The 25,287-nt window shown below is 43.6% G+C and overlaps 1 protein-coding gene across 1 annotated transcript in view; it reads right to left on the bottom strand.

Annotated features, from left to right (window-relative positions):
• Positions 1-4,532: 4,532 nt before the first annotated feature.
• Positions 4,533-25,287, bottom strand: part of Sel1l (SEL1L adaptor subunit of ERAD E3 ubiquitin ligase) — a 43,271-nt gene continuing 22,516 nt past the window's right edge. The window contains exons 9-21 of the mRNA XM_038336154.1: positions 24,291-24,372; positions 23,759-23,913; positions 22,326-22,382; positions 18,810-18,878; positions 17,398-17,475; positions 16,377-16,439; positions 15,157-15,244; positions 14,681-14,829; positions 13,849-14,014; positions 13,469-13,543; positions 12,689-12,861; positions 10,862-10,990; positions 4,533-8,633 (exon numbers count right to left, since the gene is read on the bottom strand). Of these exons, the coding sequence (XP_038192082.1) occupies positions 8,424-8,633; positions 10,862-10,990; positions 12,689-12,861; positions 13,469-13,543; positions 13,849-14,014; positions 14,681-14,829; positions 15,157-15,244; positions 16,377-16,439; positions 17,398-17,475; positions 18,810-18,878; positions 22,326-22,382; positions 23,759-23,913; positions 24,291-24,372 (1,494 nt within the window). The 3' untranslated portion in view covers positions 4,533-8,423. The remainder of the gene's footprint in view (positions 8,634-10,861; positions 10,991-12,688; positions 12,862-13,468; positions 13,544-13,848; positions 14,015-14,680; positions 14,830-15,156; positions 15,245-16,376; positions 16,440-17,397; positions 17,476-18,809; positions 18,879-22,325; positions 22,383-23,758; positions 23,914-24,290; positions 24,373-25,287) is intronic.

The raw sequence follows: 25,287 nt of genomic DNA, 5'->3' as shown, positions 1-25,287 counted from the left end.
TCGGTCTTCTTTCTATTGGAAAGTCCACCTACTAATTCAAACATGAAACAAATTAATTTGTATGTCAGGCATCGTGCCAAGCTTTGGACGCCTGCTGGTGAAGAAGACAGACGGGGGCCTGACTTGGGAAGAGTAAGGCAGGCAAATGCTGTAATCAATGATAAGGAGACACACAGGGGTGCATAACAGATGGGCCTGGCTTCCCGTGGACCCAGTGGAGTACGTCTGAGTGAGGGCTGGAGGAGGGTGAGCCTGGTCAGAGGGTAGAGAGGAACCATGAAGCCACAGGAAAAGAGAAGCCAGAGGAACTGAGGTAGCCCCAGCTGGCACCGAGCGTACACACACACACACACACACACACACACACTCATTGGCTCCACTAATCTTTTCCAGTAGCTCAGATAGTTCACCTTGGATTGAGAGACCCAAAATCTATGGACAAACTGGGCAGGTGAGTCATCTCAGAGACCCTTGAAAGTTGGTACCAACTTGGATGTGAGAAGTTGCTTTAAGGCCTCCATTGAGGAGGTCCTCAGGATGGGTTGCTGTGTGATGTATGGTATGCTAAGAGCATCCTTATAGAGAAGCTATCTAGAAGGCAAACTTTGCTTATTCCCATGCTAGTTTATGAGGCGGAAGTATGTGGCTGCCTTCTATAGCGGCTTGCAGCTCTGCTTCGCCTCTTGGGATATTTACTTCAACCCTGTTCTTTCTCTCCATGTAGAGAGATGCCGGCTGGTCCCCAGATGCTTTGCTCAGGCTAGCCCAGGAGCCAAACACATGAGTGTTGGAGGTCCCTTGGTTATTGTGGTCCCGGGCAGGTGTTAGTCACAGGGGGAAAGGTTTAGAACCTGGCCACAAGGTTCCTTCTGCTGTTTCAGCCATTTCACCTAGCGCTAGATGTGGCGGAGCGGAGATGGGCAGCTAACATGCTCCAGCTAACATGTTTGTCATGTTTAAAGTCACAGCATGACACCTGTCAACACCACGTCAGTGGCACACGCTAAGACCAGAACAGCACAGCAGTGTGGACAGGTTGGCACAGGAGGGAACCGACGCTGCACTTTCTGCCATTACTCTTTCCTGTTCCCCGTGGGACTGGCCCACATCTCCATCACAGGTCTTACCATGCGGCATCAAGGGCATAGCATAGGGCAGTCGTTTAAGAACTTGTGTTTTAGAGCCAGGGATGGCTTTCATTTGCATTTGAGTTTTAGGAATAGCACTAGCTGAGCAATCTCACGTTGCCCAGTGCTGTATCCGTTTGCTTGTTTGTTAGAAGGGTGGGGACGGAACTGACATCATGGAGTATTTACGATCCAGTTCAGTAACGCACACAAAGCACTCTTCCTGTGTGTTCAGTCCGCGGTGAAGACATCTCTTAAAGGACAGTGGCGGCTTTCAGTGTGTTCTTTCACACACTTACCTTCCAATCGATTTCAGTGCCTTGGACATAATAAAGGCCGTTGAATGAAGGATAGAAATGGAAGCATATAAGCCTTAAGACTGACTTGTTTTAGTGTAAGGGGAACTTTGCGTATTATTGGGGCTAACCATTTCAGCACGATGGTGTGTCATTTCCCACGAAGTCACTTCTGGCATTTTAGATCCCCACAGTTGGGTAGGACCTCAACAGCATCCCCCATCACTCCCCGTTCAACCAGTCGCATGATGCCTGTGAGATCCATGTGGAGTGGCTTGCCCAAGACCCTCTGGTCACTCACCCCAAACTCTTCCTCCTTCCCATGGCTTCTTTGTCTTTGCATCTGAGGGCCGTTTGGTGGGACTAAGGCTAATCTCTAACCTCTTGCATTAAGCCATTCAAGAGGCCTGGTGGAAGTAGCTGGGACTACAACTGCAGGCTCCAGGGGTTACGTGTGAGCTCTCCCCTACCCGTCTGTCTCACTGGTCCAGAATGGTGACAAGGAAAAGGCCAACAGGCTAGAGGGAGGCAACCATTTTTCTGCAGTTAATGCCAGGGTCCTTGGTGTTTCCTTTATCTCAGTATTTTAAGGCTGTATCCGGTGACCCCAAGTGTACAAAGTGCCATCTTGTTATAATAGTTTTATTACCTTTAACTCTCAAATGAATGATGAAACAGATACTTCTTGGCTTCTTCAAGTGAACAGAGGCAGCTGTTGTTTGCGGCTCTGCCGTGGACAGTTCTACGTATTTCAGTTCATGTCAAAACAAGGTTCTGGGGAAAGAATGTGTTATTTTCAATCCCCCCCGAAAGAAGCAAATTTGCATGTGTTGTTTAAGATGTTACCAGACAATACTGTTCAAACAGCAAGCGAAAGAAAACGGCGTGTGTGTGTGTGGGATGCCAGAGCAACTGTTCTCCGAGACGAAGGATAACAGAGTCAGCTAGAGGCTCCCTCTGTACCCTCTCCGCCATGGCTGGGTGTATACACAGAGCCAGGATTACATTCATCTACAACAAAAATGTCCAATGCCAAACTGTTCCAACATCTATTTTTTGTTAGGAAAATCACAGAATGGGCAAGGCCACAGGACGAGAGGGGAAACCCAGGTGGGTAAAGTCTGAAACTCACAGCTGCATCTGCACAGCTCAAAATAAGTCCACTTCCAAGAATGCTTTCTAGTCAGACTGAAATCTTGAATCACGTGAAAGAGTGGCATCTTCGTTCTCTAAGTTCAGAGTCCTTGCGTGGACTATGTGGCTCTCCCAGTACTTAGAAGACTTAGGAGAAATCCTTCTCAATGCCGAGAGGCTGGTTCTATTGGGAGACAGAGAGAAAACAAAAGGAAAGCAGGTTGAGCCACGATGACTGTTTCCAGGGGCAACATGGATGTTCCAAGGGTGGGTAACTGACTGTGTGCCACTCAATTCCTCTAAGAAAGTGATTCATGCCCTTTTTCTTTGCTTTTAAAATAAAACTTTGGCATCAATGCCATACTATTTTTAATTTATTAATTTATTTTCTTTTTTTTTTTTTTTTTTTTTTTTCTTCTGACAATGTCTCTCTCTGTGTAGCCCTGGCTGCTCTGGAGCTTGGCTGTGGAGCCGGATGGCCTTGAACTCACAGAGATCCACCCACCTCTGAGGGCAGGGGTTAAAGAGTGCACCTACTACACCCAGACTTTGTCTGTCTGTTTTTCTGAGACAGGATTTCTCTGGTTTAATAGCTCCGGCGGTTCTGGAACGTTGATCAGTCTGGCCTTGAACTCACAGATATCCACCTGCTTCTGCCTCCCAAGTGCTGGGATTAAAGGTGTATGGTTTTGTCCAAAATGGAACAATAACAAAATATTGCTAGTTTGGTGGAATTTTCAGGACCCACTTATACTCATGTTCAATCTGCTGACTTCCTAAATTGTAGCAGTGGTGGCCCAGGAGCACTCTCTTCAGCTACCAGGTTCTGAGGCTTTTTTTTTTTTTTTTTAAAAAAAATACATATATTTCTGGAAAATAGTAAGTAAAAATGTTTCCTTTTGCATTTTTTTAATAGTTTCTACTTTCTAAAATTGTTCATACATGGCTAAGAGAAAGGATACAGTGGGCAAGGCCACGGCAGAAGAATCCAGGAAATGCAGATGGGTAGACTTTCAACGCCACAGCTTGGCAGCAGCACATTTGCAAGGTAGTGCAGCCATTGTAAGTCAGCGCTCTCCAGGAAGTTAGAGGGGAGGGGCTGTGAGAGCCAACAGAGACTCAGGGTTTCGCTGTAATGTTATTCGTGGTACACAGCTCCACTCCTAATTTCTGGCAGACTGCAGAAGCTGTCACTCTGATGTCTCTGTCTCCACGTTAGCCAAGGCCACCTCGGGTGGCTGTGTTCCTTGGAGTAACAACTGCGATCCAACTTGTAGCAGTCTGTGTTATACAGACCTCTTAGCCAAGGATCGGTCTGATGTTGTTCTTTGCTGGACCATTCGGCAATCATCACCTTTGAGTTGTCTGCCAGGGTGTGGAGGGACAAACCTATTGCTCTCTTCCAGCTTGCTTGCTTTCCACCCTCCACCCCCGGAGGATGGAACTCAGGGTTTCTTACACTTTACTGGTAAGCCCTTTCCCACTGTGACACCCTCAACCCCTGGCTAGGATTGTGTGTACACAGCTCACTCTTAGCTAATGCTGTTTTTGTTTCCCCTTTATTTAGATCTTATTTTAAATAGGGTTCATTGTGCTGTATCTGAGTTTCTGCAAGACCTCTTAAAAACCAGGGATGAGCATGCAGTCATATGCTGGCAAATTACGCTATAGTCAGCTTAAAAAGAGGTAAGTCCTGCTTACTATATACATCTCAGGCAGATTAAGGCCAAATACCGGCGATTCCACAATTAGTCCAGTTCCTGGCAAATTCATGTCCTTCACAGAACAATGTTCAATTCAGGAGAATCTGAAGGACAGATGTCAGAAAAGAGAGATTCAAATTTCCTCAGACTAGTGCATTCTAGAATGTTGTTCTGAATTTCAAGGTGAGTTCACTGAAATGTTGAACTCTTCCAGGTTAAAGCAGAAGTCTGGAAGGGAAGGCCTTTGGGCAGGGCACACAACCACAGAGAGATAACCAGAGGTGGGATCTTTATTTCACAAGTTTCAGGATACAGTACAAAACGAATCTGTACATCTCTCTATTAACAGGATTTGTTTACACAATTATAATACACTTCACCAGCCTTTATACTGCATTCCATTAAATACAAAATAAATTTACAAACGTCTACTGTGGTGTTCCTTCACAATGCCAGCATACGCTCTTTAAATCCTCCCTCGACATCTATAGTGGTCACACTTTGATCATGTCAACATTGTTCTTTTAAATAAAAGGGAAATAGTGTCAGGTTGTTCGTCAATAAATAGTAAAGATAGCACATCTGAACAGCTCCCAGCACATAACCAAAGGACCCTTCTTATGCATACAAAACCATTTTCTAAATGTGTAAACAGTCTCGTTAAGATACAAATCATTGGTATATGGGGTTATTTCAAATTTTCTTGAAATCCCTAGTGGGTGCAGACACTTGGCTTCTTCTCAAAGAACATTACCCATTTAAAAACCAGACAACACCCAGGAACATTTTTCTCTCAGTAACTGATGAGAATTTTCTTTTTTTTGCATAAAATAGTTTTCTTTTGCTGATTATTTCCTGCACAACTCTGGCCATAATATTGTCTAATAAGACTTTAGAGCCCCTGCCAAACACCAGAAACGTCCTGTCTGAAGTGTACACGTGAAGTGCCAGTCCAAACCCCCTGTGGAGGAAGATTGCGCACATGGAATCAGACACTGGTGCACATGGCACACACACACACGAAGAGCTGAGGTCCGCTTTTGGAAGCCTACATGCCTGCTCCCAAGCACTAAAGAGCAAACACAAGGAGCATAGAAGGGAGGAAAAAACCCCAACCAACCAGTCAAACAAAACCAAACTATTATGTATAGAACAGCCAGTCATCGGCTCATTACCAGGTTCCTGAAGGAGGCCTCTAGTGCCTCTCAGGGTGGAGACAGGACAGGTGAGTGGAAGGAAAGATGACCAGAAATTAATCTGATACTCAGAAGAATAACAAACCTTCAAGAATATCAAGATTTAGGACTTGTACTTTTACATTAATCTGGTTTAAGTGTTAATAAATTTTTGAAAAAAAAAACCAGCCTTTGATTTACCTTTTTTTTGTGTGTGTGCTATCAGTTAGTAACTAAAATAACCCCAGAAATCAGAAACAAAAACTTCAAACACAAAAAGAAAAACTTCACCTTTCTAAAACACCACTGAAGTAAAACTCGTGGTCTCAAGACTCTGAAACAGCTGGCTACCCAATGGGGCAGGCACACAGCGGAATAGGGACTTGTCAGAGAACAGGACAGACAGACCACAAAAGGCAGCAGGAGGGGTGGGCTACAGGGAGCAAGGAAGCCACGCTCTATCTGGAAATCTAAACCCTAATGCTAAAACTCCAGAATCCTGGAGTTGGCTCAATGTCACTGACATTAACTAGCTTTACTGCCACTTGATTCAAATGGATGCCATTAGTAAGAACTGTGCATTATTTTAAAGAGAAACACCAAACCCAATTCCTATTTGCTTAGGTACCATGTGACCTCAGCAGTAAGAGAACAGGAGCAAAGCGTTTTGAGATCGTCTTTGAAATAAGCCGTAAGAACTGAATTATTTTACACATGGTATCCAGATTTCTGGGTGCAAATGACCCAGGCTGGAAAGAGAAGATGTTAACAAGCCAAGGGAAAACTATCTGCAGTCTTAACAACGGAGGGCAGCAAGGGGCAAATCCGCCACATGAAGAACAAGACCATGCTGACCCATCCAGCCTTAGGTAGTGTATGGCAGCTTAAGAAGTATTTTCTCCAGGAACTCTCTGAGGGAAGGAAAGATGGACACAAGATTGCTGCTGTCCAAGAAGGTATTAGGTGGGTGGCACAGGACAACCATAGAAGTCACAGTCACTTTAGAGAGTTTCCCAACTATTTATTTTTAGAGACTGGGTCTTGTTTTGTTGCTTGAGCTGGTCTTGAACTCCTGGCCTAAAGTGATTTCCTTGCCTTAGCCCCACAAGGAGTTGGGACTACTGGTACACCACTGTACCCAGTTCCCCTAAATAACTTCAAACAGGGCCTTCTAAGTGCTGCCACAATGGGTTAGGCTGGGCTTGGGGTGGGGCTGGGAGGAGAGGCAGTAGCGCCAGCCCCAGTGACAGCCCGTTTACTGTACCACTCACCACCTAATCTTTAAGCACAGGACACCGAATAAGCCTTAATATTTATAGGTGCTGCCCAAAGCAACATTACATTTTTTTGAGAGAAGCACTTGATGCTTCTCAAAAGATCTTCTTTTATGCATATGGCTTCTCTGTGGCCACCTCTTCAAATTTGGAGGCAAGTATCTTGGAGGAAAGTTTGCTTACCAGGTATCCCATAATACCGTCAGCACACACGAAAGTACACAACTTCACAACAAAGCCTTCATGTCCATTAGAGATGAACTAAATCTAGTTCTGATTAGAATCCCAACATCCCAACCCAGAGCATTACACACTGCACAAGTCTCATGGTGGACAGGGATGACAGAAAAATAGAAAGACAAAAAAATCAACAGGCTAGTGTCAGCTCCCTTACGGGGTGCTGGCTGCTGGACGCTGCCATCTGAGGCTTACTCAGACCCCAAAGTCAGATTCGGCTTTAATTCTTTCATATGGGTGATTATGTGATGCTCTCCAGGCTCGTTGTTTGTACATCGATTACAACAGGAAATGCTCAAGTGTGACAGCCTCGATTTCCTCACGTTTATAACAGCAGGGCAGTACCATGACAGCTATGCAAGCGGCCGACTTCCACAGCCAGAAACAAGAAGCTACCAGAGCACACAGAACGGCACACCCAGGCCTTGGTTTTCGCCATGAACTGGGTCTAACTCACCCTTAATGATATGAGTTTTAGTATTACAAGGGAAGTGACTGCCCGACAGATCTTGAAAATAGAATTTCACATCTGAAGATTTTCAGAGGGTTCTCTGTTCTCTGTACAGTAGGAAAGGAAAGGTGAAACGAAATCTGGGAAGCAGGGTGTCAACTTGTGGGAGGGTGTGTCTCATCCCCCCGAAGTCGGCTAAGGCTGTTTTCCGATTCCTCCACTGAGTCCGTCCTCTGGCTTCTGGACCACTCTGCACACTCACACCAACAAGCAAATCACACTGAGGAGCAGGGGCAAATTCCTATGTGAGTGCAAGGAGTCAGTTCATTGAGTTTTACTTCTATTGCATTACAAGAAGTGACGTTCACAAAGAATGCCTTTCAGTCTTCGAGGAAGTCTGTTATGAACTGTCGCAGCTGCCAGGACAGGAAACCGCTCAATAATCCCTTTTAAATAAAGAAAGTGCCATATATGTGTACTTGCATGTAGGCTGGTAAACTTTCCCAGTTACCGCATTTCCCAAACACCCTGAAGACGCCTTGTTTGGCTTGTTCTGTTTTTGACTTAAAGGCAAGTTCTATTCTCAGACTTAAGCATGTTTTTATGGTTAAACTTGCAACTAACTGAGTTTTCCCAGGTTGTCAAGGCTTGGGACCTGAAAAGACACTGATGTAAGAACTCGCGCGCTGACAGGTGACAAAAGGACGCTCTCAGGAGAGACAGGCGGGTACAGCAGACAGGACTTGAGTGTCTTATGCTTCCGGAAAAAAGAGAGGAAAGGAAGGAGAAAGGAAAGCCACTGAGAGTTGTCATTCCATATGGCACTGAAGCGAACATTCACTGTAGCTCCAGCGAGAGCTACTCGTCCCTGAAAAGGAAGGCAGCAGGCTCTAAGCAGCTTCTCGGACCCCACGCTTCTTCGAGCCTCTTCCGGGTGGTGGCCACCATCCAGAGCCCTACATCAAATGCAAGTGTTCTCAGCCAGCAGCTCCCTAGTGGTCACGGACCCAGGAGGGCGTGTGGCTGCTACTGTGGCGGCTGCTGCTCTGGTGGTCCTTCCTGCTGGGGAGGAGCTGGTCGCGGCCCTGGGGGCCGGGGAACTGGTATATCCTGGTGCTGTCTCTGCCTGTAGGCTATGACTGTGCCCAACAGCAGTGCGATGATGGTCATGAGGTAAAGGTCCCATTCGGGTCCCAAAAGCTGGTCCATGTCCAGATGGGTAAATATATCTCGGATCTGAATGAGAACAACACAGAAAGCATTATCACGTCAATGTCGGCAAAAACTCTAAAGTCGTTACACGAGAGCTAGTGACGAGCAGCAAGCTCTGAAGACTTGGATTCTAGGACACGGTCATGGCTCTAACAAGGGCTTAAAGCTCGTAGGAAGAAACCCATAATGGCGTGTCTCAAGAACCGGGCTGCTATGTCCTAACTGCTGACAACATCAGATGTCTAAGTGAATTCTTCCATCAGAAATCTCAGGCAGCAACTTCCAGCTAGTTCTCACAGTAGATATCTGAAAAAAATCACTGGGATGGCAAAAGAAAGTCCAAAACTCCTGCACTCTGGCATATGTAACTTGCCCACAGTGACAGCAGGCCAGCTGGACGGTCACTCTCCCGACAGTCAGCCATGCTTCTCTGGCCTAGCTGAAGACTATAGGACCAGTGTCCACTGGCTAAACTCCCCCCCCCCCAGGCATGTTTCTGTGTTGTAGCCCTGGCTGTCCTCCTCGAACTCATATTGTAGTCTATGCTGGCCTCAAACTCACAGAGATCCACCTGCCACTGCCTCCTGAGTGTTGGGACTGAAGGTGTGCACCACCGCCGCCCGGCTTGGTTACATTTTAACTGAAATGCACACTATTTCACATGTAATCTGAACTTACAAGTTAATCCTTAGTCTAGAAGTTTTGTAAAACTGTGCCCCAAACACATGCAATACATATTTGTAAACACAGGCACTAAATTTTCTAGAGGAAAATAAAAAAGGAAAACTACTGTGCTCCCTGGGGGATTTGGAGCCTTTTAACCTGGTCCTTATCATCTTTACTTAGTACTGCTGCTCCCTCCCACCCCCCTATCCCCCACCCCCCGTAGGCTGGGACTGCTTTGGTCTTTTTTTGTTTCAGTTGGAGAATCTTACTGTCCTCTTTGTAGATCTGTATTAAAAAATGAACAAAAGTATCTTCTCTGTGGCATGCCATCATCCTAAATCCCAGACTGCAACCACTGAAAGAAAGTGCAGGAGACAATGGTCTAGGGCAGCTCTGGCAGTCAGAGAGCTGCCTCATGCTGGCTGTGTATAAGCCAGGCAACTGCTCTGTCCCGAGTCCAAGCCCAGCCCTCACTGCCAGCTGCAGAAATTACAGCACACTGGCTCATGCTACCAAGGAACTCCAACGAGTGACATTATCCATATATAAGAAACCGGTGGGCAGGGTATAAGGGTCCTGGGTTCTGGGAATCGTGTGGAGGACCTTGGTAGTGTGGGTTGAGGTGGCAAAGGGAGAGAAGCCCATTTTCTGTGTGAGTGTGGGAGGAGCACTGTTCACTTTTAAATCTGTAATGTGTAAGGGTAAGTCTAATGGGCAGCACATCACCTGTTCTCAAAGCCATTTAAGAGTTAAACATCACCCTTCAGTCTGGAATGAACTAAAGGTGAAGGGCTCTTAACAAGGGATCAGAACATGGAGTATTTATGGAGTAAACAGAGAACAGAGAAATCTAAGTGCTGAACCTGGGGCACTCACACCTATGTCCTGTTACTACAGTCAGGAGCTTTGAGGGGAACAGGTAGTCTACCACCTAGTTAGGTTCTATTATCCATAAGCAGTCAGGCTATTTCAGAGAGGAAAGCTGTGGCATTTTTAACTTCTGTTTCACTGTTGGAAGAATCAGAAGCACAGCGACTCAGCTCTCAGACTTCCCTCCATTTTTTTTTAAAAAATATTTATTTATTATTTATACAATAGTCTATCTGTATGTACGTCTGCAGGCCAGAAGAGGGCACCAGACCTCATTACAGATGGTTGTGAGCTACCATGTGGTTGCTGGGAATTGAACTCAGAACCGTTGGAAGAGCAGGCAATGCTCTTAACCACTGAGCCATCTCTCCAGCCCCTCCTTCCATCTTTTTATTCTCACGGTTTTGGTGTCTGCCTGCCAGGGGTGTGCCTGACTTAATTTTTATTACTGTTTCAAAGTGTTGAGTTAGTGCTCAGCTGTCCCTGGACAAAAAAACACCTGCACCAATGACAAGCACTTATGCTAAGGACACCGGGAAGTGCTACTTGAAAACTCTGCGGCCTGCCTTATCCACAGCTCATCCCCACTGGGAGAATTTATTTGCACTTTACCTGGGAAGAAGGGGAGACCCCCCCTTTTTTTTAGCCTTGAGGCCCGAGAAAGTGACATAATGTGTACTTTTTTTTAAAAAAAAAAAAAGACACAGCTCACTTACATTTGCTTCCCGTATGTACTGTAAGAAATAGACAACACCCAATTTGCAGAGTGCAAGGAAGACAGGAACTTGTGCATCTGGGCTAGCCTCGGCTGCCATGTCATAAAACCGTTTTGCAAGGTGAATATCCTACAATGCAGAAAACAAAAGAAAACTCATTCTTGTCAAAATATACAAAAAGTATCTATTTTGTTTCAGAAAAGTTGTTCTACCTTTCAAGATTCTACTTAAAATTAATGCCCACTACCTAAGGGAAAACCCAAAGCTTTACCTGGATAAAATTTCTGTAATTAAATAATTTTAAAAACTTAAAATCAGGAATTGGAAAATATAACTCATTTCTTCCAATGTAATGTCAGATTTTATGTGTAGACACACTGGATTCAGGTACACACCTGACACAAAATATTGCTGACCTGGAGATTTCCAAGGAAAGCCTCTAAGTTTCAAGCAAATCTTTCACTTAATACTTTAGCCAGTGTAAGAATCTCTGGTTTAGTTCACTGGGGTAGGACCTTTGAGAATCTCCAGCTGGTTCTTTCTAGAGAAGTATGGGAATTTATTTGGGGATCTCTCAACTTCTGCTATGTGTTTTTCTAAGACAGAAATGCCTGGGGTCAACATGTAATCTGTCTCTACAAAGGATGGCTCAGCCTGACAGACCCAGTCCTTCCTCAGTCTATTGTCCAGGCTGGGAAACCTCAGAGATCACTTCGTCTGGGCAGGCACCTTGCTACACTGCTGCTGTAGGAGGCTCTTGTGCTGACTGAAATAAACCAACACAGCGAGTAACCGTGACAGCAGGATGAAGGGTTCAGGATTCAGAACCGCAGGGCAGGGATGATGGGAGCTCTGAAGAATGTTAAACTTACAGGACAGAATGCTACTACACATGGGAAAGGAAGGAGAACACCAGAAATTACATCCTCCACACAAAGATTTAGACAGAAGCAGTTACTTTCAGTTAGTCCTTATTCATTAAAAAGAAAAGCACTTTCAATTAATAGTAAGAATATGGTTAGTATCCAATTAAAAATACACAATTTAAACATTTTTTGACAACTGAATCTTTCAAGACCTTGGATGCAACTCTATGATACAGATGATTTAACAGGGTATTTCAATTATATCAGACCACATCCTGAATTATATTTTCCAATCATCAATCTTCATACTTCAGTAGCAATTTACTTGGTATTGGACTGACTTTTGGGGTTGCTGCTGTTTTGAGGCAGGGTCTCATGTAGCCCAGACTGGACAGAAGTAGGCGTATTCTTGAGGAAGACCTTGACCTGACCTCTTGTCTCCCCTTGCTGGAATTACAGCATGTACCACCGTGGTCAGCTGCACCAATTAGTTTTCAGTAGTATAAACGTCTCCTTCATTCACAAAGTAGGAAGGAATGGAAACGGTGACTAGGGCACCTTAAAAAGTCATGCCACATGGGAGTTACTGGGAGCTGTATTTGATTACTTGTTCTCAAAAGCGGAACCCAGGTTCCTTTCCTAAATACCTGGACTTTTATTATAGTGTTTATCTAAAGTGTACAAGTAGTAATATTCTCAGAATTCTTTTGGGATAGAGAGGCAAGGGCTTAGAGCCATTCTAAAGAAAATGAAGGTGGAGGCATTAAAAAAAAAGTTCATCAGTAGAAAAGATTTTATCCATTTCAAAATGATCCAAAAGCAATGGCGCTGACTGAGGGTGGATATAGTTCCTGAAACAAGAGGCTAGCAACAGGGCAGCGCTGCCTGGAATACAGCAGTTCAAACATCTCCCCTTGTCTTAGCAACGCTACTCAGGTGCCAGTTTTGACGCCACGCTCACCTGTTTAATGCCTAGGCCCTTCTCATGCATGTAGCCCAGGTTAAACATAGCTTGGGCACTGTGCTGCTGCTCAGAAGCCAAGCGGTAATGAATAAATGCTGTCTCGTAATCCACATCAGTGCCAAATCCATAGAAGTGGTAGTCTCCAAGTTTAATTCGGGCCACAGTGTAACCTGAAACAAAATTAAATGCAAAGCTGCTGATAAACAAAGTGTGCTTAAAGCAAATCAAATTTATGTTTTAAACAGGCTTATGTACACCAGAATTTTCATTTGTAGTAGAAAAGCTTTAAATGGATCCCCCAGCCAAGTCCTAAAGCCAGTAAGCATGTAGAGCAGACATTATCTCTTCTGCAGAAAGCATGTGGCAGTCACAGAGAAGTCCACCAGGTGGGTGGTACTGTGTCTCACTAATGCCACCCTTTAAATGACCATGCTCCATTTCTCATGTCATTGAAGTCTAAATTGACAGTTCAACTTGAGCACTGTGTAGGACTGGAGAGGAGTAGGCGAGGAAAAGAAGTTCGAGAGAAAGTAGGGAAAGGGTAAGGGTTCTTCTCCATTTCAGGCTGGTATGCTATTATATATTCTTCAGTTCTCCATTTATACAATCAGCTGGCCTGAAGCTAAATACCAGACGGTGATGGAAATGTCCAGTCAAAGACAGACAACTCAACTACTCATTTAAGAATGAAGACTTGTCACAAGCAAGGTAAGCAACGGTATCTTTGAGGGTTCATGAGATGAAGATCAACAGAGGGAGGGGGCCTCAGTTACTCACCTTGTGAGGCGGCCCTGTTCCAATGCAGCAATGCTCTGGGGTAAGTTTCGTTCTCACCTACAATGGTTGCTTCTCCTACAGGAAAGACATGAAACAAGAGTAAAGGGTTTTCATTTGCAATCTAGAATGACTACACGGAGCACAGCAAATATGAAATTAAGCTAGTCTGAAGAGTAAATAAATATTAGAAGAAGATACTGGGCTTAAAGGAATCACTGATTCAGGAAGATGCTACTTCCTGGAGCAGGTTTTAGCCATAGCCAGATTCTGAGATGCGTCTGGGGATTTGGGTGAGGAAAGGACAGTTCTATATTCCTTTCATTTTGAAAACACATTGCTGAGTGCAGTAAAACCTGCTAAAGGACCAACGTGGACCTTACTCTGGTCAAGGATGAAGGCTGCGTTGCTTTGTGCCACTTCATAGCCCTGTTCGGCCAGCAGGAGGTACTGGATCACTGCGGCATTGTAGTCCCCGTCTTTATAGCTGTTGTAGGCAGTCATAAGCCTCTCCGACCAGCGGCCTCGCTCACACACATTCTTAAACAACTGTGAACAGAGGAAAAGCAAACGACATGTATGTCTAGAAAACAAACTCGCATCCAGGAGTAGGTGACCAACTCTGCTCCATGACTTGTCGGCAGCTTACTCTTTAGAAGCAAACACACTGCAAAAATAACAGCGACCAACACATGGTTTACTGTGGTCAGGAGCTACTCTAGTATTTCTGTGTAGTACAGGTTTCAGCACATCCTTCTACCTGAGTTGTTCGTGAGGTGAGCCCTACTAACACCCCATTTTACAAGTGAGGACACCAAATAAAGCAGAGAAAGATTTCCAAAACCGTGCTATGCATTATCAGCGTCCCTCCAATGAGTGCTGAAGAGAAGCTGGAGATTAGAGATGCTGCTTTGTCCTTTGCATAGCTCCTTCCTGTACTCTTTAGTTTGATACTTGGTATCTTATACTCTGGGAGAGCTACAGATACTGTTGGTGCCTACACTCAGCTTCACAAACACTGCTTATTACAGGAACCAAAAAGTAAGGAGGACAGAATGAATACATCTTCAGCTTCTTCCTTCTGAATATCAATCCCAGTGAGCTGAGTCAGCTTCTATTGTGGACGGAATCAGGTCAAGCAACCCGAATGGAAAAGGCAGGCCTTCCCAGTGGACAAACCCATTTCCTACAGCCAGACTGCAGGAAAGTCCTCACCTCCACTGCAGTGTGACAGGATCTCATCACCCCTGTGCCGCTGGCATGCATCTGTGCTAGGTTATAGAAAGCCAAGATATGGCCTCCTTGAGAAGCTAAATTAAAATACTTCAAGGCCTGTTTATAATCTCTCTTGACTCCAATGCCATCTGCAAGACAAAGGAAACAAAAGCCAATGAAAAGTGAGCAGAGTCTTACACAGGATCTAGTGATGCAGCAGAGAAACGTTCTCTAAGAGGAATAAACCTGGTGAAAGTCGGAATTCTTACAGAGTGATACATGCCAATCTCACCACTGCAGATTAATATATTAATGTTGATTACTATAAATTGTAGTGAGAAATGAGATGCATAAGTCATCGAACTGGTAAAATATTAATTCACCAAAATCGAGTATCCCATTCTATATCTAGTGCCATCTGGTGGAACACTAGATTAGACTGTTATAGTCACCATTAATTCTACAAAGATACCTACTATAGTACATAGAGCCAAGCTGCAGCTGCCCATCCACCCAGCCTTGTTCAGCAGCTTTCTGGAAATACTTGAGTGCCAGGTCATAATTCTGCAGAACAAGATGTCAAATGGTAAGAAAGCACAAAAGACTGAAAACCTTGGAAGTACAGAGACTCGTTCTTTGTAAGAATAAGTATACATATTCTTAAAAGACCATTTCATGATTTAAAAAGTAGTTATTAATGCTTCAGGTTACAGGGAGCCAGGGTCTCATATTTAGAAGAAAGGCAAGTAAGAGTTTTGTGAACCAATTTATGTTTGCTCTCAGAAAGCATAAACACAAACAGAATACTAGAGTAGGAATTAAGAAAAACTTTTTACTAACCACCTTAGCCCTTTAAACCTTAATTTTTCTAATATTAGGTAAAGAATTTTCTTTGTCTGTTCCCTTTCCGTGTACATTACAAGATGCTATGTTCTTAGAGCCCATAGATCATATATAACCATAGGACAAATTAAAATACATTACTCTGAATTTTGGTATCCTAATGATCAGGGGTCAAAGATATCACTGTCTTTTATGTTAGGGAATACATATAGGTAAGTTTAAAAAAAAAACCCAGTTCTTAGTTTCAAACACAAAAAGCATGTTGGTTAGAATAACATCATGATTCAGGGGCATCTACCATGAGGAAATGGCCATGGACAAACAAGTGCTTGCAGACATAGCACTGACATTTATGAGGTTACTGGTGACCTGGATATGAGACAGAAACCTGACAACTAGGAACTAAAGTGGCTTACTAAGGTTCATTCTTTGGAGACACTTGGCTTTCAGCGAAGGACTTGAGAGGAGAGAGGCGGAAGCTAGAAGGAACAAAGGGCAGAAGGGAAAGCCTCTCTCTTCTAAATAGAGGAGACTCGAGTGCCTTCTTAGCCTTGAGTAAGGAAGCGGGCAAGGAAGGAAGTCCTGGAGAAATGGGAATGGTGCAGAGTGTAGAAAGCAGACACGGAGAATGGGAAACAATGCTAGCCCTCAGATGGTCCCAGAGATGGAGCTGGCCTAAGAAGACAGTTAGGTGAGGTGTGAGGCACGGCATGGGAACAGCCAACTCGGAGACAGCAGGAAGGGGCTTGCTGCAATGATGGCTCCGCCGGACTGAAGGAATACATACACCCCACCCACCCCGCCCGCACTGGCTGCCTGCTTCCTAAACTCAGCGTGCCACACACACACTTACAACTTGAACTCCTCTTCCATAGAGGTAGGCCATTCCAAGCCCGCTCTGTCCCACGGGGTTGCCCTGCAAAACAGAGAAATCAGACAACGGGAAAGAGCTCATTACAACCCAGCGGAGGATAAATGACTGCAGAGGAGATAATCTGAAGCATACTGAAATAGGTTTTAATTAGTTTCCAATAAAAACAATCTTCCTCCTTCCATTTAGAGTAAACTTAACTGGACTTTTAGACACAGAGGGCTATCAAAGACTACAACATTAAATGACTCCAGGATCAAATTTGTGACCTGACTTATGACCATCATTACTATGAATTTATGACACAAATGACTAATATATTTCACCAGAATTAAAAGCAGGTTGCTGATTCACTGGTCTCTTCCTGTACTAAGAGAAGAGGAAGGATAGCGCTTTGGAGCAGAGTCATGCACTAACAACAGCAATGATACTGTATTTTGAGATGCAAAACAGAAAATTCTAGAATTCACTTAAACTTGAAGGGATAGATGACATTTAAAAAAAATGTGTCATAGCATCCCTTAGGAAAACACTCAACTGAAGCTGTGATGCACAGCCATACACAGTAATACATAGTTGGATAGAGGTCAGTGCACACACAGGAAGCAGACAGTCTTAAGTATCTTACATGTTTTTTTTTCCCCTGGGTCAATGGAAGTCTAAACTGTGTATCACGGTTGTTGGTGGAACTGGATTTTGCAGCTTTCAAACTGCAGTACAACTGAGGTAGGGTATGCAACTCCCAATTTCATTGCTAAAAACCAGTATTCTCCTGATTAGGAAATACTTTAAAGAAATTTAAGCAGACTTTACATTCATCCACCTATTTCCTAAAACAGAAACTGCTTTTACTGGGAAGGCTTTTCCAGCTAGCTCATCAGGTATATGTAAGCACTTCCAATAACTTGGGGCATGGGTTGGCCAGGATTAATCCTTCGACACAGTCCATTCATTAACCACTGGTCATACACAGGGGTCAACACACTGAGTCGGGAAGACTCACCATGTCAGCGGCTTTCTTGAAGTAGTGAAGTGCTGTCTCATTGCTCTGAGGCACGACATCGCTTCCTTCAGAATACATCTGGAAAAAAGACCCCAACTTCAGGTGGACTTGTTACCCTTTCTCCAGATACATTTTTGTTTCCATTTCTCATCTCATTTTTATTAGCTCTCATGGACTTATCCCACAAAGTTTAGAATTCTCTATAGGAAAGTATAGAATTTAAAGCAAACATTTATTGGTAAATACTTACATATTTTTAAGTATTTGATATTCTATTAAATATATGATTTAGATATAGATTTGAATATAGAAAGCCTCAAGAACTCTTAAAACATTTTTAAAAATTACATTTGCTTGTTTCTGTATGCTGTATGTAATCCAGCCTATTTATTAAGTTCCAGGCCAATGAGAGAGCCTGTTTCAAAAATAAGGTGGATGATACCCAAGACTATTTTCTGGTCTTTATATACAGGCACACACCTACACACACATATTCTATGTGTGCACACACACACAAACATGTAACTAAAAAGTTATTTAACAATGTATAAACACTTAACTAGTTACAGGATCAGATAAGGCTCTCAAAGAAAGGAAAACAAAGGTCAGCATTGCTTCTCACTCATATATACATTAAGGAAACAACACTAAGGCTGCCTTTAGATCGAGGGTTAATTATTAACAAAGAAAAAGTAAAACTGTTCAAAATAAAGATTATTTTAAATTCTTATCAAAAACAGATGAAGAAAAAAGATTCCTGTGTTCTGGTGCTGGAAGGCTGAGATCCTCACCACCATAGCACCCACACAGTTCATACGATACAACACTGGAACGCTTGCTCACAATGTTCCAGCTCCCAGGGAGCTAGCTGTGATCGTGTGGTAAGTCTGGATGAGATTTTCTTATCTGTAAAATCCTTAGACTCCACCTGAACTTCCCGACCTTAGGATCTGGTTATGCATGAACAACTGTCAGTTACCCTGTACTAATGTTAAAATGATGGAAAGGGAGTCCCTCCCAGACACGGCATCTACTCAGTAGTTTTTAGATGGAAACAGCTCCTTGCTCCAGAAAAATCTACACGGAAAGGTGCTCACAGCTGTCACATTTAAGACAATGAAAAGATCTGCAGACAAATGCCAAAAAAATGCTTTCATTCACGCATGAAAAGAAGTAGACGACTATGAGTCTTAGCAAAACCCCGTGTATAACACAGTCCGGAGCCCCCATCACTGCATATGCCTGGTACAGTAGGAGGAGCTCAGACAGCGAATCACCTAGAAGTCAGCACTGCACTATGTCTAAGCGGTCTGAGAGGGCTCACACGGCACTGTATGGAGACAGGACGCGACACACATGCACTGCAAATTCTATTTTGCTGTTACATGACATAGCTGCAGGGTATACAGTACCTTTCCCAAGAAGGCCATCGCATGTGAATTACCAGCATTTGCTGCTAAGTTGAAGTAGTCAAATGCTCTCTGTGAAAGAAGAATTCATAAAAATATTTAGTTTCTAACCAAAACACTTATTTCAGGAAAACCAGGAAAAAAAAGATCTCGTTATAGTAAAGCCGCTTAAAAACCAAGAATATCCAGTTATCAGAATTTCAAGCAGAAATGCATATACCTAGAAGTTTTTATAACCACAAACAAATGTCTTGTGTTCCCTAAAGTTCCCGGGTAAGAGGGCGTTTTTATCACAGGCAATGTAATAAGCGTTAGGCAGCGCAGCTTCACTGTCTGCTTTACTAGTTCCTGGGAGAAACGAAACAAAACACAACACAAAACAAAAAACCCAAACAACAACAACAACAACAATACTCTAACAGACATTCCCAAGACATTGGGCATATTCTGGAATACAATTCCCTTTCGTATTACTTAGAGAAAGTTTTTGGCTGTATTTAAAGTCATATAACTAAACCCACTGGTGCTGGAAGATCTTCATTACCATCCCCAGTAACTCAATGCTACCACAGCTCACCTTTGTTAAGGATCTTTTATCTCTGGTTATACCTCACTCCTGCTGATGATTTAATCTTTTCTAATCTCTTTTCATTCAAATACATTCTCCTAATCTATTAATAAAAAATTTACCAAAACCATACAAGATGCACTTTTTCTCCTGAGTTTCATTCCTCTTCAGTGGGATGGATACCCATTCGCGACTTCGCTCCCAGTGCAGCTTCCCAGTGGGTCCTCTCAGGACTCCGCTCCACTCTGCAAGATTGCGTGCCTTCCACCAACTACTTCAGAAAGGGGCTCTTCTCTCAGTCCACCTCTCTGCGGCACCTGATGGAGTCTACCTCACTCTCTGGGAAACCCTCCTTAGGCTTGGCTTCACATGCATCCTTTCCTGCCTTCCTTAATCTCATCTGTACCTGCGCCATCCGCAGCCACCTTTGCTAGTTCTTACTCTACACCTGCTCTCTATACTTAAGTTCTTCAAGGGGCACCTGGTGACACCATTCTCACGTATGCTCTCAAAGCAGCCTTATCTACTCCATGGTTTCACATACCATTTAGATGCTGGCAACTTAGAAATTTGTTTCTGGTGCCAAACTAGTCTAATCACGGAACTGACAAAGTATATGTCAAATCCATCTACTAACTGCCGGAACCATGGCTCTACTACACACTAAATTTTCTTTCACATGAACCTCTGGAATAGTCTCCTCTTTGATTTCCCTGACTGACTGTATTTTTGGATTCTACTAACTCATTCTCCATATGGAAGCAAAAGTCAACGTTTTCAAATCTGAACATGCTGGCTGTAAGAGTCCCTTAGTACAGAGGTTAAGCTGGTAAGAACAAGTGCCACCTGTCTCAGAACTACATTATGTCCTATGATGTCAGCACCATGGCCATACCAGCCCAGTTCCCTTCTGCTCCAGGGCCAGGGCACATGGTGTTCCTTTCATCCTGAAATGGCTCTACCTCCAGTGTCAACATGCCACCTCCTTCTCCCTTAAGAAGTCTTCCACAACAGCTGAATCTCCCTCCCTTATTATAGCCCTTGATTCTGCTTTGAAACAGCCATGACAACTTTAAATGCTTGCTATTTGTTGGTGCGGTCATTTAGAAAGGAACCGATATTTCACTGGATATGAAACTCCAGCAAGGACAATGACCAAAGCTTTCCATTCAGTACTGCATTCGGAAAACCTGGCAGTGACTGGCACGTGGTAGGAACGGAAATGTTTGTTGAATTAACCCAAACATGCGTTGGAAAATACTTCTCTTTCTCTTGTGAGGCTGGTTAAATATCCTCCCACTGTGGAGCTGCTTTAAGGGAAGCAGTACAAAGCGCAAGAACACTCCCAGTTCTCACTATGTAAGAGCTCTGGGGCAAAGCACCTCAGAATCCTGTGCTCTCGTTATTTTGTTAAATAGCAGTGTGCAGCATACATTTTAGTGACCAAGAGACAAGCAGTTGCCCGATTTAAAAAAAAAACAAAACCCATAGGCACTTGGCACCATGAGTGATAAGTGTCTTTGTGACAATTTCATTCTTAAAGGTGAAATAACTTTACTTGACATGGCATGGCAGCGAAATAAGAGTTTTGTAGATTGGACACATATTTCTAGAGAACTTCCTACGAGCTAGGCTCTGTTGGGGGTTGGAATAAAGTGGTAGCAAGGCAGACGTGACTGTGCTCTCTTGAACTTACGCTGTAGCACAGAGAAAGGTTAGGTAACCAACCAATTTGCTTTGGACAAGGATCACAGAGAACACTAGTTTTTAGGCATCCTTTGTCATATGTGACCTTTCTCTGGAGTGGGGATGGGACTAAGGGAGTGATGGGTAGGAATTACTCCATGAGCAAAGCAGCTGGGGTGACACAGACAGAGGGGTTGACATCATTGAAGTCATGAGAAAGAGGTTCTCAATAGGTTCAGAGACCTTAGAAAATTCTGTGTGCTTGTGACTTAGCAAGGGACTGGAGAGGTAGGGGCTGGGATGAGGTCTTGGAGGTCATGTTAAAGGGCAAATCTTTAAGCACAGAGCACTGGGAAGTTCTAGGTGAACAAAGGATCAGATGCTGGGTTTACAGAAACTGCAGGTGACAGGTCACTCACTCGAGTGACAGGTAAAATGGAGAAAGGGGAAGAGATGAGTCATATTTAGAACAGAAGGCAGGTAAAACTCAGTAAGTAGCTGTATCAGCCTGGGTAGTTGTATGCTTCTGATTTGTAATAAATAACATCTTCCTCAGCCCTATAGTCTTTAAAAGTTGTCTTTTTTAATGGCTTCCTTTTGCTCTTTGAAAACAATTTTTAATTTTGAGTATGTGTGCGTGTGTCTGAGTGTGGTATGTGTACCTGAGTGTGGGTAACTGCAGGGCCCTGAAGACTGTCAGATCCTCTGGAACTGGAGTTATAGGCAGCTCTACACTGTGGACATGGGTGCTGGGAACAGAACTCAGGTTATCTGTAAGAGCAGCAAGCACTCTTAACTGCTGGCCATCTCTCCAGACCCAAAAGGTGTCTAAGATTTACTCTACTTCAAGAAGTGTCTATGTGTTTGGGCAGTACTAAGAACTAAGTTTAAAAGTAGTACAATCTGAGATAGCTCAGCAATTGAGGACACATGCTGCATTCTTCCCCAGGACCTGAGTACAGTCCCCAGCACTCATGCCTGTCACCCAGCTTCAGAGTATCTGACACCCTTTGCAGGCCTCTGCACTGGCATCTGCACATACACAACAGAGAAACACACACACACACACACACACACACACACACACACACACACACACACACACGTCTTTCTGACGTCTTTTCATGTGTTTATCAGCCATCAGGTAGGTGTTGAGAGCTCACTTGTGACAGATGTTTAGTAAGCCTGACTTATAAAGAACACCCACACAGCACCATTTTGCTCCCATTTCCAATGGGAGAAAAGCCTCACTACAGGGTGGTTACCTGGTGATTCTGTTCCACTCCACGCCCTCCATGTAGGTGCAGCTGGCCCAGACCAACCTGAAAAGCAACAAAGCGATATAAATGTGAAAGTGAGCATCTGCCATACAATTAAAATCAGACCCACAGTTGGCTGTAAAAAGGCTCTGTTTAGTAATCAAAAAGACTAGAAACCTAGTCTATAATCCTGAGTATCTATTCTGCTTTAATTATCCTAAAATTATCAAGAACTAAAAAGGCATGCTTTAAAATAAACAGCATTCTTATGAAGCAAACAGCATTCTTTTGTACACACATGCAGTGTTTGTGAGTGTATGTATGTTCACATGTATGTAAGAGCACAGGCGTGCAGGTGGAGGCCTGAAGTTGGTTTCCGGATTCTTCCTCAATTGCTCTCTGTCTTATTCATGTAGGCAAAGTCCTCTCAATTGAACCCACAGATCACCAACAAGATCACCAAGCCAGCCAGCTTGCGCTGGGGGTCTTGTCGCTGCCTTCTGAGAGCTAGAACTGCAGGCAGGAAGCACCCCCACCTGGCATTTGTGTGGGTTCTGGGCACACAAACTCTGGTCCTCACACTTGTACAACAAGTGCTTCATCTATCGAGGCATCACCCTCCCTGGTTCCTAAAAGGTTTTTAGATGAATTATACTTAACTCAGTGAACATGCTCTAAAGGAAATACTAAAGGATGTTCGTAAGTGAATGAAGACAATTATCCAAGAAGCTTAGACATGAAGAAATAAAAACAAGAAAAGACAAATCTGCAAGTAAATTTAAACTAGTATGTGCTGTATAAAAGAGAAATGTGAGGTTCACAAAACCACGCAGAAGTCAACATGCTTAGCACAGTCTACGGTCTCTGTGTTGTCCTGGAAATGGTAACGTGTCTATCCATCAGACTAGAGGCGGAGCTGTGTGGGCATCTCTAGGTAACACAAAGAAGGCCCAACTGTCCGGGTCCATGGAGGAGGAGAGGCAGCAGCAGTAACCACCAAAAACAAGGTCAAGAAAGCAGAGGAAAGGAATGTAGAAAAGCAAGATAAAGGAAGCAAGTAGCAGAAAACATTTAAACCAAAATATACCCCAGTGTGAAAGAAAGACTTTTAAAATGGACAGGATAGTTGTATTCTAACTTCCACGAGTAACATTCAGATCTGCTCTTCACTACAGTTTTAACTTAAGACTTCCTTCTGTGAGCTTTCAAACTATTCTTAGGACTTATTTGCATGTATCTCTAACAGCTGATTTTAATAGGAAAAAAAGTGTTGAGTGTGTGGGACGTTCTTTTTCTAAAAGATCCACTGGTGATCTAGAACAAAGCTAATAATTACTCAGAGCAAAGACAACATTACTTACAGATGGGGGTGCTTGCCCCCCCCCCCAACCCCATGAAGCAGACAATACAGCAAGGGATTGCCTGATGCTAACACACACCTGTGCTTGGACATCACCCTTCTCAGCTAGGAACTGGTAATACTGGATCAAATCTTCTTCCAGCATCCCACTGTTCATCCCTGGGTTTTCCACTTCATCAGGCAGCCGTATTCTCTGGACCACAGAGCCTCCAGTTAGGGAGATGTCGCTGGCAACTGACAGAGGAGGACAAATAGGAAATGTGAGGTGAAGTCAGAGGAGCAGGCCCACAACTGCAGCAAGCAGACGTGGACAGACATGGCGCGAATGGTACCATTTCTGCAGCAGTCTACATAACAACCCACTAATAAACCAGACTTCTACTACAAATGTTTAAGAACAAAGTGCTGAAAGGAATGTCTTTCTTGATAAGTAGAACAGTTAAAAGGGAAGTTCAATTCAAAGAGTCGTTACAATATCTGAACTACTACAACCATAACATATATATATATATATATATATATATATATATATATATATATATATATATATATACTCGAAATTAATTACATATTTTATTCTAGAGTGTGAAAGATAAAAACAAGACAGGTACCATGATTGGCAACAAGGCGATAATGGGTCAGTGCTGACTCACAACTCTGGAGGACTCCGATGCCTGCCCAGTAGCGGTAACCCTGAAAGACACCTTGTGTGAGAAGACAACAGTACCAGGGTGTTCTTGTGACACACACAGCCAACCACACTCAGACTATAATTCTGCTCTCCTCCAATCCACACACTCCAACAAGCAGGTTATAGCTAAGCACGAGACAAGAACATTCGTAGCGCAACCACGTGAGTGCCATGAACTTCATGAATGACGCGTGGCCAGTCCTCATCAAGTTCCACTCAGAACCACTGTCAGTCTTATTTTAGACATCATCGTAACAAGAACAAGGTGTTCTCACCACTAACAAATGACTACAGACTGACGGGGGCGGGGTGGAGTGGGGGAACAGGAAGGAGCTGTCTGAAATCTGAATGGACTCAAAACTTCATAAGCTTTAGCAGTCCTTGCTGCATTACTATAGAGCCATATGCATAACATGGTCTGATTCTACAGCCATTGTTTTTAAAAAGTTGGTAATTTAAAGCATTTCATATATATTTGCCACACAAAACTGTTTCATATTTCTTAAAAATTTATCTGAGCTAGGTATGGTGGCAAAGGAAGGTGGAGCTCTGTGAGTTTACGACTAGCCTAGTCTCCAAGGAGTTCCAGGCCAGCTAGTGCTACTTATGGAGACTCCTGTCTCAAAAACTGTAACAACACCATCAAAACAAGCAAACAAAAAACCCAAAAAACCAACTCATCCCCCCCCCCCCCAAAACCAAACTACCTAAAAAATTTATCTGAAGGTGGTTTTCAGCTACTCTCTGAGATGTGGTACCATAGATTAAACAAAAACAACAATGAAATCAGAGCGGAGAGATGTTTAGGAAGCCCAGCGTCTCTGCTTTCCATTTCCTTCAATTCCTTCAGTGGCTAAGTCCAGGACAGAGAGGGCCCAAGTTCCTGGGCACAACTTGGCTATTTGGCTGGATTCCTA

Source organism: Arvicola amphibius, chromosome 7, assembly GCF_903992535.2.
Source record: "Arvicola amphibius chromosome 7, mArvAmp1.2, whole genome shotgun sequence".
In the NCBI taxonomy this organism is placed as follows: Eukaryota; Metazoa; Chordata; class Mammalia; order Rodentia; family Cricetidae; genus Arvicola; species Arvicola amphibius.
This window is presented reverse-complemented; position numbering and strand designations above follow the sequence as displayed.